Source organism: Lontra canadensis, unplaced genomic scaffold, assembly GCF_010015895.1.
Source record: "Lontra canadensis isolate GAN:19392208 unplaced genomic scaffold, GSC_riverotter_1.0 scaffold45, whole genome shotgun sequence".
Taxonomy (NCBI): domain Eukaryota; kingdom Metazoa; phylum Chordata; class Mammalia; order Carnivora; family Mustelidae; genus Lontra; species Lontra canadensis.
The window spans coordinates 8033594-8048369 of NW_022631039.1; the positions used below are offsets into that span (position 1 = coordinate 8033594).

The 14776-nt window shown below is 60.5% G+C and overlaps 2 protein-coding genes across 5 annotated transcripts; both read left to right on the plus strand.

The window, feature by feature from the left end:
• Positions 1-7743: 7743 nt before the first annotated feature.
• ACHE (acetylcholinesterase (Cartwright blood group)) lies at positions 7744-13594 on the plus strand. Of its 4 annotated transcripts, none has more exons than XM_032872530.1 (5): positions 7744-7840; positions 9497-10577; positions 10953-11437; positions 12215-12384; positions 13251-13594. In XM_032872530.1, the coding sequence occupies exons 2-5, from the start codon at positions 9519-9521 to the stop codon at positions 13370-13372; spliced, it is 1836 nt and encodes a 611-aa protein (XP_032728421.1). In that variant the 5' UTR covers positions 7744-7840; positions 9497-9518; the 3' UTR covers positions 13373-13594. The 4 variants fall into 4 exon arrangements, with proteins under 4 accessions (XP_032728421.1, XP_032728418.1, XP_032728419.1 ...); XM_032872527.1 differs by lacking the exon at positions 13251-13594 and adding an exon at positions 12499-13236; XM_032872528.1 differs by lacking the exon at positions 13251-13594 and adding an exon at positions 12499-13236 and having other exon boundaries at positions 7746-7840; positions 9494-10577.
• A 44-nt stretch (positions 13595-13638) lies between these two features.
• On the plus strand, positions 13639-14772 carry UFSP1 (UFM1 specific peptidase 1 (inactive)). Its single transcript, XM_032872310.1, is given in 4 exon segments — positions 13639-13662; positions 13926-14258; positions 14260-14436; positions 14438-14772. Coding segments are annotated over 4 exon segments (774 nt in total). The 3' UTR covers positions 14678-14772.
• Positions 14773-14776: the final 4 nt, after the last annotated feature.

Consider the following 14776-nt stretch of genomic DNA (forward strand, 5'->3'; position numbering starts at 1 on the left):
TTCAAGAGAAATCCTCCAGCCAGGAAATAACTTCTTCTCTCTCTTCTGAAATCCTTCAGCTCTCATTTCTGGACATGGCGTTGGCCAACACTGCAGGCATTGTGGGGGGTGCCCAGCAGGGGAGGGGAGCTACAGTATCACGGCTGAACTAAAGGGGGGGGGTCTTGTCCTAAATCCAAAGAGCCCCAGATGCTTCAAGCTAATCCACCTCTCTGCCCCTGGCCCAAACCCTCCCTCCCACTGTCCCAGCCCCTCCCCTGGCCTGATAGAAGTTACACATTCTTCCCTACCCCCGCTCCTGGGACGGAGCCCAGCCTCTTGGCCCTGCCAGCCCCCCTTCCTCACAGAAAGCTAGATGCTCCCCACTTCCCCCGTGGCTTCTCCAGATTATCCCCGCTCCTCACCAAGTACAGGCTGCCAGGGAGAGAAGAAGAGATACCCAGCAGCCCGTCTCACAATTGAAAGACGTGCCTATGTGGGGCACCTGGCTGGCTCAGTAGGTAAAGTATGCGACTCCTAATCTCCGCATCGTGAGTTTGAGCACCATGTTGGGTATAGAGCTTACGTTAAAAAAAAAAAAAAAGCGCACCTGTGCCTGAGAACCAGGGGCTTCTGCCTCAGGCCAGGGCAGGAGAGGGCAGCTGGGTGATGGAGATGACAAAGTGACACATAAGGAAGGAGGGGAGGGCTGGGGAGATGGGGACGTGGAAGGGGCTACAGTGTTGTCATCTCATGAAAAACTCCTGCCACTTTCCTCCAACCCCAGGTTCCCTGTGGATTTCATGCTCCCCACCCCCACCAGCCCTCCAGCCTACAGAGAAGGACCTAAGGGATGGGGTGCCTTTCCCCCCTTCAGTCTCGATCATGAAAATCATGGAACCCTGGGAAATGGAGTGGTCTGGGAGGAAGGAAGAGTTTCCAGAAGTGACCCCTGAGATGGGAGGTGATCAGGGAAGAGTCGGGGAGAGGAGGCCTGGGATTGAGAGGTTCCTGTCCCAGGCTGTGGGCCCGGGACAGAACGGGGAGCCTCAGGAGGCACTAAGTTCCTCTGGCCATGGTGGAGCCTGGGAATTCCACACCCCTAGGCTCTGGCCTGGCTCGGGAAGGCTGTATTTCGCCCATCGGAAGAGGTCTCTGGCTATGGGAGTCAGGTGGAGGTGTGAGGTCCCAAATGGGGAGGAGGAAGGGTGCCTAGAGACCGCAGAGACGGTCACACATCCTTCTTTTCTCCCAGAGCTGGGTGTTCTGCACCTGCTCTCTTCATTCAAAATGCTGGGGCGATGCCCAGTGCCTCCAGACCAGACCTGATTGAGGCCCGGGCGGGCGGAGGGACAGAAAGGCGGTAGGGGAGACTGGGAGGCAGGGACAAAGCTGTCCAGGAAGCACAGGACACCTGCCCCCACACATTCTCTTGTCTCGGACTCTAGGGGTTAATTTTCTGGAAGTCACAGAAAAAAAGGCGAGTGACTCCAAGGCATGGCAACGCGGTCACAGGTCAGAGTTCTCATCCAGGGCCGCCACTTAGCAGTGGAGGAGGAAGTAAGCAAAAACTTAACTTTGCTGTGCGTCAGTTTTGGTTTCCTGACTGTTACATCACGAGGATGAGAGAACCGGGGCACCCACCCCACCGCAAGGCTGGAGCCAGAATTCAGCAGGATGACACTTAGCAAAGCGTTCAGGCCAGCGACTAAGCCACAAGCCACCAGTAACACTACTGTGGACCTGACACGGGGTCGCGGCTCCTTGCCAACAGCACTCTGGCGTCCCCAACGGTGTGGCTATTCACTTCGGGGCTCCCCCTGTCCACAAGACCGCTGGCCCTACAGTCAACCTTGCAGCCAGCCTGCACGGTTCCCAGGCAAGGTGCGGGATCCCAGACACACCCAGCCCACCTCTGCCCCACGTGTGTGTCTGATGCTTCCTGTCCCTGCAACCACAGCCAGGTTCATCCAAGGGCAACCTCCGCCTCGGGATGGCTCTCCCTGGCTGGCTGATACCTACGGGGCAGCCAGGAGCAGCTGGCAATGTTTTCAGGAGCTCCCTGGGTGTCAAACATAGAGAGTACCTAGTGCGACCTCACCAGCTGCTTCTGAGAAGTCACCCAGCATGTGCTGCTAACATTTCAACCACAGCCAGCATCGGTGTTGGCTGATGCCTGTGTGGAAATAGGATTAGAACAGGCTTGTGGGTCAGCACACCAGAGAACCTGTCAGGGGGGCGCTGAGTTCTCTTCCAGGATCCTGGGTTCTTTTGAGGTTCTGACATGTGGACAGATAAATGGTAAACACGGGACTGAAGGCAGACCCGGTGAATTACAGCACACATCTCCCTTCTTTTGGACCATTACAGCTCTTGGGCAGAGATCAACCCCAGAATCATGCTGATGTCTGTAATTAATCAATCTGGGGGCACAAGGGTATAACACCCCCACTCGCCCTCTCCCCAGCCGGAGAGGAGGTGAGGATAAGCCAAAGGATGTCTGATGAACTGCATGGGGGATACTGCAAACCAGTTACGTATTTAACAGAATGGTGAAAAAATGAGCCTATGCAGGGACGCCTGGGTGGTTCAGTCCATTAAGCGTCTGCCTTTGGCTCAAGTCGTGATCCCAGGGTCCCGGGATCGAGTCCTACATCGGGCTCCCTGCTTAGCGAAGAGCCTTCTTCTCCCTCTGCCTGCAGCTCCCTCTGCTTGTGCACTCTCGCTCTCTCGCGCTCTCTCTGACAAATAAATATAATAAAATCTTTCCCCAAAAATGAGTCTATCCAGAGACAAGCTAAAAGTTGTGTGAAATGCTCAAAACTAGCAACAAAAACAAAAAAACAAAAACCAAGGTACAAATAGGATGGACGGGTGATTCCAAGAGCAGGAATCATACATAAGGAGGTAACTTGAATCAAGTGTGAATTTTAGCCCAGCCTGCAGAAGGGGTCAGAGGACAGGGAGGAGAGTGTCTTGCATGGCTCATGCTTCCAAGTCTTTAGGTCAACGACCCCACCAAATGGGGATAGGGACAGTGGATTCGCCAGGTGCCCTCCAGCCGTAAGTGTGGGGCATCCCTTGAGGACATCTGGTGCCAATGTCCCTGCCTTGTTCTGCACTTGGGGAAGGTGGGAGGACCCATGTCGGGGCGGTGCGCCTCCAGAGTCGAACCGTCCCCTCTTTGGGACCCCTATGCCGCCCTCGCCCCCACCCCAGCGTGCTCACCGGTTCGCCGCCTTGGCCGCCCCTCCTCCCGCAGCTCGGGAGGAAGACGCAGAGCGCCACCCCCGGCAGCAGCACCGGCCCCAGAGCCGCGGCCCCGCCAGGCCTCTGCCCAGCGCCCTCCAGCGGATGGCCCGAGAAACTGCGTTCCCGTGGAGAAGCCGCTAGAGCAGGGGGGTCACGGTCACAAAAACCCGCAGGGTGTGGCGGTGTTCATGAGAAAAAGCGCGCGGGGGGAGTCGTCCCGGAGTTGAGACGTTTTAGAAGCGTGTTTCAGTCCTGCACTAACAGAGGCAAAGGAAGGCACCACGGGGTTTGGCAGAGGATGGCTGTCCCCCAGTATCTGCTCCCTTTCCTCCCTCAGTATTAGAACAGCCAAATTTTAGGTGAGTACACAGTCTTCCAGAACAAAAACTACATCTCTGAACCTCAGACATAGCCAGCTATGACCTCAGTATTAAATTCTGGCCAAAGCAATATAAACCAAAGTGCTGTAGGATTTCCAAGAAATGTCCTTAAAGGGAGAAGTGATTTTTGGGGGGCGCCTGGGTGGCTCAGTGGGTTAAAACCTCTGCATTTGGCTCAGGTCATGATTCCAGGGTACTGGAATCCAGCCCCACTTTGGGCTTTCTGCTCTGCGGGGAACCTGCTTCTTCCTCTCTCTCTCTCTCTCTTTCTTTCTCTGCCTGCCTTTCTGCCTACTTGCAATCTCTGTCAAATAAATAAATGAAATCTAAAAAAAAAAATTGTTTAACCCTTAAAAATTAAAAAAAAAAAAAGGGAAAAGTGATCTTCATCAGTCCTTCCTCCTGCTGGCTAGCTGGAATGCAGATGTGATGACCAATGCACAAGCAGCCATATTACCTCATGCGGTGGAAGCTACATGCTGAGGATGATTAAGTAACAAAATTCTGTGCAAAGGAACCTGGTCCCTGACGTTAAGGGTGCTCTGTCCATCTTGTGTGGTCTACTCCTGGGTCTCTTTTATGTAAGTGAGAAATATATTTCCATTATATTTCATTCACACCATTATTGTTTGGTTTTCTGTCTCACATAACTGAACTGAATCCTAACCAATAAACAGAGGAGATAAAAATCCTCTTTGTTGGCAGAAGTGGGGCAAGGATGTGCTAGAAGTAGTGGTCCCTTGTGTTAACAAAAGTTAGGGAGAAGCTCAAGGTAAAAAGAGGACTGTTACTGAAATTTCTAACCATTTCTAAGAGCAGGCTCAAATCCTTGACTGTCTCCCTTTGTGGCCGGAGAGGGTCCCTGTTAGTTCTTCTACCTGCTGGCTGCCCACAGCAACTTCTTCTGATCCACACACTTTCAGGAAGTCAGTTTAGACTGAATGTGGGGATACTAGTCCAGCATAGCTCAGACTACCCTCTTGAGACTGCCCTAATGACTTGCTAAAACTGCAGAGTTCAAGGACTCCATCCAACACCGGCGGGATCAGTCCCTCTAGTGGTCCTGTGTATTCTGACATACACTCAAGTCTGATCCACCATTTTACTCGTGGGGAAACTGAGGCCCAGGAAAGGAGTGGAACTCTCCAGAAGTCTGACAGCAGAGCACTGGGCAAGAACCCAATAATCAGCACCACCAGTCCAAGGTTTACTCCAATGCCCTGTGAATCCTCCGTCCTGGCCCTCTCAGGTGGTCCCTTGTTATTCAAAGATTGCCCGAGATTGGACAGAATCTGCACGGTCTCCTCCCTTCTCACAATCCTGGGACAAACAGCAGGCTGAGGGATATCCCTGTGTCTCCTGAGCGCATCTCTCCAATTTGCTTGCACTGCAGAGCTCTGGCCGCACCTGCTAAGCAGGAACAGACCTCAAATACCCTGGGCCTCCATGCAGACTTGCAGATTCAGCTGACTGGCCATTCAGCTGACCCCTCCCTGAGCCAGGGCCTGGGGGAGCACATCAGGGGCTCTCCAGGAGCACAACACGGTCCTGGGATCCCAACCTACCCTCTACCAGACCTGCCACATGCCCTCCCTCTCCTCTCCCTGTGCCGCCATGCCCTGCCCTCCCCATGCGTGGGGGATGGCAATGATGGTGTTGACATAAATGGCTGCTTTTGTCTCTTCCTGCCCCAGATTCTCAAGCATCCTCGGATGCCACTTTCCCCTCCTTCTCCTGCTGGCTGAACTTCCATAGCCCACCCCTGTCCCTGGAAAGAATAAAGCTCTGACTTCACAATACTGCTTTGCCCTTACCTCCCATGGATATCCCTCAGGTACTAACTAACCCAAGGATGCCATGCCCAAGCAGGCAGGAACTGCCTTTGTCCTTTCTTTCAACTCCAGCCCCAGCAGACACATCGGCGCACCATTTCCCTTTGGCAAAATCCATTTACTCCCACCCAGCTGAATACAGGGTCTTTTCCCCTGGGAAATTCCAGCCCGTCCTGGGTGCCCTGTCCTTGACTCAAAGGCAGATCCAGTGTGAACTCAACATTGACCCCTCCAAGGAGGAGCTGGGCCACCTCCTACAACATACCTTTCACCTTCTAAGCCATGTATGGGATTACTGGTTGATAACTATCTGGGCTATAAGCCGTCCCTGTCCTCCCTAGGAGCTCATGATTTAAAAAATCAGGTGAGGCAACCGCGTGGTACAGCGCGTTTTGGAAAGTGACAAGGAGACAAGCCCCCATCACGATCAGGGCATTTTGCGGGCCCCCAATCCCTACTGCCTCAGGCCTGCAGCAGGCCTCTGGGGCTTCATCACAGTTTGTTTTCTCCGTTCTAATAATTCATAATGACCACGCTCCGAAACCTGCCCCAGGTCCTTCTCTCCCGCAGCAACAGCGACTGCCCATTTTTCTGTCCCCTACCCAAACCCACAGCCCGCATGCCTGCTCTTGAGGGAGTGGAACTGGGGAAGTGATCTGATCAGTGGGGAGCTCTCAACCAGCGGGGCCAGGACGCTGAAAGGCGGATGCAGGGAACCTCGGTGTGCACGCGGGGCATGCGGAGTGCCTGAAGAGCAAAGGGTGGACCGCGGAAACAGTGGGAACAGACCGTGCCAGGTTAATCTCCGCACGCCCGGCTCCATCCCAGGCTCCGAGGCCCGAAGCGGCTCCCTTCGGCGCCACCTGGCGGCCGTCGCGCGCGAGCGGACGGCGGACCCAGCGCGGGTTCCAGGGCCTGCGGGGGTCGGTTCCCGCGGGACGGACGGGCTTGGGGGAGGGGGCGCCCAGCTTGGAGAGCCGGGACCGCGCGGCCCGGGGCGGGGAACGTCTCTGGCTTCGGGCGGACCCCACGACCCCCGCCAGGCCCTGAGAAGACCCGAGGACGCCGGCCCCTAGCTGCCGCAGACAGGCAGTCGCGGGCCAGAGCGCTGCGGGACGCCGAGCGCCCGAGTCAACGTGCGCGCACTCGCGCGCCACAAGCAGCATCCCGCACCAACGCGCGCGCGCACGCACGCCCCAACGCTTGCCCGCGCCGGCCGGTCTCCCACGCAGCGGGTGGTGGGCACCGGAGCCCAGTGTTGGGGAGTGGGAGGCCTTTCCGAGGGGCGCACTCCGGCGGGCACACAGCTGCACGCTTTTTCCACCCTCACCTCGGGAGTGGGGACGCCGCCGCGGCCGCACTGTTCCCATGGGTGACCCCCTGGAGGGCGGGTCGTGGGGTCCGTGCGGCCCAGGCCCTTCCGAGCAGGCTGGGGGCTCCCGGGCCAGGCCGCTCCCACCTGCCGGCCATGGCGGCCAATGAGAGCCTGGTCTGGTGATGTCATGCCCCGACCGGACCCTGGTGACGAAAGTCCCAGGTCACCCGTCAGGGAACCAGAGCAAACCCACCCGCGGGGGTTCCGGAAGTTTCCACTGCGGCAGCAGAGTGCGGCCTCGCCCCATAGCCTCGCGCGTGCCACTACGTTCTGCCTTCCGGGGTGTCCCCGAGTCACCTCTCCCTTGCCCCGGGGGTCTTCTTCCGTGGGGCCCCCCTTCATTTCCACTCGTGATCTCATGTTCTCATCTTCATTCCCACAGGTGTGCCCTCATCCCCCAGGAATGTCCCACGTCACCTTTTCTCCGCCAGTACCACCCCGGACCCTTAAGGGGGGTCCTCAGCCACACTTTCACGTGCGGGTCCTCCCATGCCCCGCCCCGTTGTGTCGTGGCCAAGGATGTTCATTTATTCGGCTCCCAGCCCCGACCGAGGCTATCAGTGTGTCCGAGTGTGTGTCCGTCCGTCTGTGACTGTCGGTCACCGTTTGTCTGGAGCTGTCACTGCCTGCGACTGTCCGTCTACGTGTCTGTCTCCGCGGCTTCTGTCCGTCTGTCACTGTGGGTGTCTGCTCCGCCGCTGCAGGTCTTTCCGTCGTGTCACTATGTGTCTGTCCGTCTGTCGGCGTCTGTCACTGGAGTCCGTCTGGGCCCCCGGGGTCTCTGGGTCTCGCCTCCGAGGGAGGGAGAGGGAGGGGAGGTGGCAGCCCGGGAAGGCGGGGAGGGGCGGGGGCGGAGACAGTGGGCGGGGGCGGGGGCGGGCGGGGGCGCCGAGCGGCCCGGAGGGGGTGTGTGCGGGGGGCCGGAGGCGGCGGCTGTCAGAGTCGGCTCAGCCAGCGCCGGGGAACATCGGCCGCCTCCAGCTCCCGGCGCGGCCCGGCCCGGCCCGGCTCGGCCGCCTCAGGTGAGTCTCCCGCCCCGGCCGGGACCCTCCCCCGGCCCGCGGCCCATTCCGCGTCCGGGAAAATGTGCGCTCCCGGAGGGATCCGGGCCCCCCCAAACGGGACGCCCACCGCGCCCCCGGGCCTGCCCAGCGACGCCCCCCCGCCGCCCCACACTCATCCTTAACTCTTCCCTCGCCGCCGCATACTTACGGTCGTCCGCGCGGGAGCCGGCACCCCGGAGGGCCGGCCGCCGCCTCTGCTCTCGAATTCCTGGGGGGGACCCCCGAGCGCCCCTTCCCCCGCCCGCCCCCAAGTGTGGGGCCACTGGAAGACGCCCCCTCCTTGGGGCGGAACCCGAGCTGCGCATGTTGCTGGCGCCGGGCTGACTACCCCCCCACACCCTGATCCCGCAACCCCAGCGCCCCTGCGCAGCGCTCAGCCGAAGCCCCCTCCGAGGCCCAGGCGTCCCCCTCCCACGGGGACTCCGTCTCTATTTGGGGAAAGGGGAGGCTCAGCGGAAGCCCCGAGTTATAATTAGCCCCACTCGGGTTTCCTAGTTAATCCCCAGCACCACCACCACCACCCCAGCCTCAGGGCGGCGGGGGTTAGCTGGGTGAGAGGTGACCGCCGCGAGAGGGGGGAGTTCCGACCCGGGGAATTTTGATCCCTTGGCTGGAGATGCCGGAACCACAGCAGCTGCTGCCCCAAAATAGCGCCCTCGCCCCTGCAGCCGGGGATCTCCGGAGCTTCGAGAACACAGGCCTCCCGGTTCGCCCTTCAGACCCCTCCGCAATGCCCGCGAGCCTCCAGACCCCCGCCCCGAGTTCCCGGCTCTCGGACTCGGGGCGGGGAGCGCCGTCCTTTTCTCGGTCTCTACTGCCCCCCCACTGGCGGCAGCGTGCCCCGCAGCATCGGATGCATGGGGGACTCCAGTCCTGGGGGACCCGGACTGGCGAGCCTGATCTCTGAGGCTAGGCGAGGCGAGTGCGCAGCTGACTGGCACCCACGGGTACCAGCGCCCCGTGCCAGACAGTGGATGAGGAGGGGCAGGGCAGGGTGGGACAGGGTGTGGGGTATGCAGGATTTGGGGTACCCTGAGACCTGTAGCTCCCACAGCCTTGAATGCCCAACCCAGCCCCCAGAGCCCCCCCCCCCCCCCCACCCCCTCCCGACCCTGGCCAACTCAAGAGAGCCTGCGCCTTCACGCCACCACCACCACCACCACCACCACCACCGCAAGCCTCCCCATCAGCGCCTCCAGTCAGTGAGGGCCCCGCCCCTGTCTGGTGGCCTGTGTGTGGATTGCGGCCTCTGGTGCCGGTGTCTGCACTGCTCCGGCTGGGCCCAACGCAGTCCACCCAGCTAGGGGAAGGAGGTGAGGGTGGTGGGCGCTCAGTGGGGCAAGAGAAGGGATAGCCTGGCAGGCCTCATCTCTGTTGCCTCCCTTGGTCTGTCTGGGTGTCATGTGTGTGCCCGATCTCTGTCCCCTCTTGGCTTCTCTCTGTCTGCCTGTGTCCTTGCCTTGGCCTGACTCCCTCCCTCCGTTTCTCTCCACTCTCCCAACCTGCCCCACCTCCTCTGCAGCTCCACGATAACCCCTGGGCAAGAGTGTTACCTAATCTCCTCGCTCCTGGCAGCCTCAGACCTTCACCCTCTGCCTTTCTGTCTCCCAGCAGACGCCTGCCTGGCCTGGCAGCCATGAGGCCCCCCTGGTGTCCCCTGCACACGCCCTCCCTGGCTTCCCCAATCCTGCTCTTCCTCCTCTTCCTCCTGGGAGGAAGGGCAGAGGCTGAGGACCCAGAGCTGCTGGTGACTGTGCGTGGGGGCCGGCTGCGGGGCATCCGCCTAATGGCCCCTGGGGGCCCTGTCTCCGCTTTTCTGGGCATCCCCTTCGCAGAGCCACCTGTGGGCCCCCGTCGTTTTCTGCCACCGGAGCCCAAGCGGCCCTGGCCGGGGGTGCTGGACGCCACGGCCTTCCAAAGTGTCTGCTACCAATATGTGGACACCTTGTACCCTGGCTTTGAGGGCACCGAGATGTGGAACCCGAACCGTGAGCTGAGTGAGGACTGCCTCTACCTCAATGTGTGGACACCATACCCCCGGCCTGCGTCCCCGACCCCTGTCCTCGTCTGGATCTACGGGGGTGGCTTCTACAGTGGGGCCTCCTCCCTGGACGTGTATGACGGCCGCTTCCTGGCCCAGGCTGAGGGGACCGTGCTGGTGTCCATGAACTACCGGGTGGGAGCCTTTGGCTTCTTGGCCCTGCCAGGGAGCCGGGAGGCCCCAGGCAACGTGGGTCTACTGGATCAGAGGCTGGCATTGCAGTGGGTGCAAGAGAACGTGGCCGCCTTCGGGGGCGACCCAACATCAGTGACTCTGTTTGGGGAAAGTGCCGGTGCTGCCTCGGTGGGCATGCACTTGCTGTCCCCTCCCAGCCGGGGCCTTTTCCACAGAGCTGTGCTGCAGAGCGGTGCACCCAATGGCCCCTGGGCCACGGTGGGTGTGGGAGAGGCCCGCCGCAGGGCCACACTGCTGGCCCGCCTCGTAGGCTGTCCCCCAGGGGGTGCTGGTGGCAATGACACAGAACTGGTTGCCTGCCTGAGGACAAGGCCCGCTCAGGACCTGGTAGACCACGAGTGGCACGTGCTGCCTCAGGAAAGTGTCTTCCGCTTCTCTTTCGTGCCTGTGGTGGATGGAGACTTCCTCAGTGACACACCCGAGGCCCTCATCAATGCTGGAGACTTCCACGGTCTGCAGGTGACTAGTGGCTGGAAGGGTTGGAGCTGGTTCCTCTAGGCCTGTTCTCCCACCCACCCCCAGACCCCAGACCCCTGACCCCTGGAGACCCAGGCATGAAGGCTCCTCAAGATCCAATTCCCAAAGGCCTGGGCTTCTGGCCCCATGGCCACCCCCTCCTCCCTGAGAGCTCAGATCCTGGGGTGGTCAGTGGGGCAGAGAGAAAAGGAAACATGGGTACATTTTCTCTTTCTCTCTGTCCCTTCCCCAACCTCCTACTCTTTTCCTCCATGTTTGTGGGGTCTATAACTATTGATCTCTCTGGCTCTTTGTCCATCTGTTTCTGTCTGCCTGTCTGTCTGTGCCCCCCCCCATCCCTCCATCCTGTCCCCTCAGGTGCTGGTGGGTGTGGTGAAGGATGAGGGCTCCTATTTTCTGGTTTACGGGGCCCCAGGCTTCAGCAAAGACAACGAATCTCTCATCAGCCGGGCCCAGTTCCTGGCCGGGGTGCGGGTCGGGGTCCCCCAGGCGAGTGACCTAGCTGCCGAGGCTGTGGTCCTGCATTACACAGACTGGCTGCACCCTGAGGACCCAGCGCGCCTGAGAGAGGCCATGAGTGATGTCGTGGGAGACCATAACGTCGTGTGCCCCGTGGCCCAGCTGGCTGGGCGACTGGCTGCCCAGGGGGCTCGGGTCTATGCCTACATCTTTGAACACCGCGCATCTACGCTCTCCTGGCCCCTGTGGATGGGGGTGCCCCATGGCTACGAGATCGAGTTCATCTTTGGACTCCCTCTGGAACCCTCACTAAACTATACGGCCGAGGAGAGAACCTTTGCCCAGCGACTGATGAGATACTGGGCCAACTTCGCCCGCACAGGGTCAGCAGTACTGAGGGGAGCAGGGCCCCCAGGAGCCAGAGAAGCAAGAGGAGGGGACAGGGAGAGAGGAGGATGGACTGGGACAGACCAAAAGGGCCGGAGAGGGAGGGAAAAGTTCACAAAAGAAAGGAGACAAAGAGGGAGACAGAATGACAAAAGAGACTGGAGAGGAAAGGATAGCAGGTCCAGTAGAGCCCAGGAGAGGTGGGGGAGGGAAGCGTAGAGAAGAGAGACAGGGAGACAAAGAAGTTACCGTAGTACTTAGGAGCTAGAACTGTAGACCGCTGGGTTCAGGTGGGCCATTGATACATTCACATGAATGTGTAGTAGCATTTGACTGCACATGTATATGTAGTCACACACTGGTTTACCTGTCCGAAGAAGGGGACCACAACTCCGACATCACATGGGTGTTGTCAAAAGCAAAAACAAGATGTTTGTAGAGCTAGGACTGAGCCTGCTTACACAATAAGGGCTCATAAATCCTAGCGATGTTTTAAATGGGAGAAACAAAGACAAAGGTGGGGCAGTAAAGCTGAGGGAAAGGCAGAAAGAGGGAGGGCAGGAGGAAAGGGATGGCTCCAGGTGATGGGGGATCCGGGAGACCAGAAAGAAGGGTTAAAGAGGTGGTGGGAAGGGGATGTGTTCTCCAGGGAGCCAAAGAGGGCTCGGGTCAGGGGGCAGCCTGCCTCCTCCTGCTCTCCATCGCCAGTCCACGGTCCCTAGGGCGGGCGGGGCAGGCTTGCCTGAGGCTGAGCCTTCCCTTTCCTTCCGAAGGGACCCCAATGACCCCCGGGACCCCAAAGTCCCGCAGTGGCCACCGTACACGGCGGGAGCGCAGCAGTACGTGAGCCTGAACCTGCGGCCGCTGGAGGTGCGCCGGGGGCTGCGCGCCCAGGCCTGCGCCTTCTGGAACCGCTTCCTCCCCAAATTGCTCAGCGCCACCGGTATGCAGGGGCCAGCGGGCAGGGGCTGGGCGGAGGAGGGCATAAAAGGGGCGCGAAAAGAGAGAGGGGAGTGGGAGCCGGCCGGGTGTAACCCCTCTCTTCTCCCCCCACCAGCCTCGAAGGCTCCCAGCACCTGCTCAGGCCCCGCCCACGGGGAGGCTGCCCCGAGGCCCAGGCCCGGCCTTCCCCTGCCCCTCCTCCTCCTCTTCCTCCACCTCTCCCGGCTCCTGCGGTTGTGACCACGGCCACTTACCCCTCCGGCCTCAGGGGACCCCTCCTCTAATGAGTGGTCGGACAGTGGGGAAGGGCCCCACTCAGGGATCTCCGACCCAGCGCACCCTCCCTCCTCAACTCGAGAGACTCAAACCGGCCAGGGCTGGGAGGGGGTGGTGACCTATGACCCGTCTCAGGGACCCACACGCCTTTGTTGTCTAAATGGAAATGAAAACGCCAATTTTCTTTTTTTACAAAATTATTTGGAGCCGGAGCCTGGTGTCGGGGGCAGAGGGCGGGCCCGGGAGCTAGACAGCACCCCCTAGTGGGGCTATAACAGTCAACCATTTCTGTCTCTTCTCTTTTCCCCACCAACCTACGGATCCTCCCCTCTTCTGATCCTTTCTGTCCCACTGTCTTCCGGTCATTTTCTCCTCCCCCACCCCTTCCTTCCCGCCATCCTGCTCTGGCCCCTCCTCCACTCCCATCCGTCCTCTGGTCTTGTCTTTCGCATATTCTCCTGATCCTATTTCCACTGTCCTGCGTGCCCTCCTGCATTCTCCTTGTCTGCACTCACGCCCCCCCCACCATGTACGTTCCCTGACCTTCCCCTTGCCCTCCTCCAACCCACTTGCCGGGCGCCCTGGCCGCAGACACACTGGACGAGGCGGAGCGCCAGTGGAAGGCCGAGTTCCACCGCTGGAGCTCCTACATGGTGCACTGGAAGAACCAGTTTGACCATTACAGCAAGCAGGATCGCTGCTCAGACCTGTGACCCAGACGGGACCCCCATGTCTCCCCGCCCAGCTCGCCCCGTCCGGCCCACTAGCTGTATATACTTATTTAAGGGCTGGGTTATAATACGGAGGAGCCCTAGACCCTACCCCCCCACCCCGAGTATCCCCGGAGGCTCCCCGTCCTCTGCATGTCTCGGGCCGAGCCCCTCCCCCGCGGTGCCTTCGCCCCTCTGGGCTGCCAATAAACTGTTACAGCCACAGCAGTGTCGACTAGGGAGCGGGGACCGGGCCTCAAACACCAGGGATGAGTAGACAGAGCGGGGCGGGTGTGACAGCCACCCGAACTTGCACACCTCTGTAGCGGGGCGGAGCGTGCCGGCTCCGAACGCGCTACTCCGCCGCGCCCGCCGCCCCGCGCCCCGCCTCAGGAGGCGGGGCTCGCACCTGCGCAGTAGTGACGGCTGCGCGGCGGTGCATTGTGGGAGCCCTGCGGGTGGCGCTTTACCCGCGACTGCCGCTCCGGACTCTGCGCTGCGGGAGACCAGCGAGAACGTCCCCGAGAGCCCGCACGCCGGTCCTGCCTGCGGCTAGCTCAAGACCCAGGTCCAAGAGGAAGCGCAGGAGCCGGAGTTCCGTCCGCGCCGCCAGGACGCGTCTACCCGACCTCGGCCCCCGCCGCCCGCCCTGGAGCCGCTGAAGGACGTCCACCTGGGCCTGGCCCCGCCCAACCGCGGCCCCGCTCGCCTGGCCCTCCTCTCGGGCCACTACCTTTACTATCACTACGGCTGCGATGGCCTGGACGACCGGGGCTGGGGCTGCGGCTACCGCACTCTGCAGACGCTGTGCTCGTGGCCAGAGGGCCGGCCCGCGGGCGTGCCCGGACTGACCGCCGTGCAGGCGGCTCTGGAGGACATGGGTGACAAGCCCCCCCGGGTTCCGGGGCTCCCGGAGCTGGATTGGTTGTGTAGAAGCCAGCCTCTGCCTCGACCACTTCGGAGGGCCCCAGGGGCGCCTGTGCCACGTACCCCGTGGAGCAGGGCTTCAGGGGGAACTGGAGAGGCTTTACTCCCACTTCGCTGGGGGCGGGGGGCCTGTAATGGTTGGGGGGGGATGCAGATGCCGGGTCCAAGGCCTTACTGGGAGTCTGCCTGGGTCCAGGCACAGAAGCCTATGTTCTGGTATTGGACCCTCACTTCTGGGGTGCTCCGAAAAATCCCAGTGAACTACAGGCAGCTGGGTGGGTAGGATGGAGAGAGGTAGGCACAGCCTTTGACAGCAACTCCTTCTACAACCTGTGTTTGACCAGCTGCAACTCCCAGAAGCAGAAGCATGCCCTGGACTGAGGCTCGGGTCCCAGAATGGAGACTATCTCTGGACCCAAACATACCTAAATAAACCCTTTACTCCAAGGCAAAAGCTGCCTGGGTCTTTGGAGTCAATAA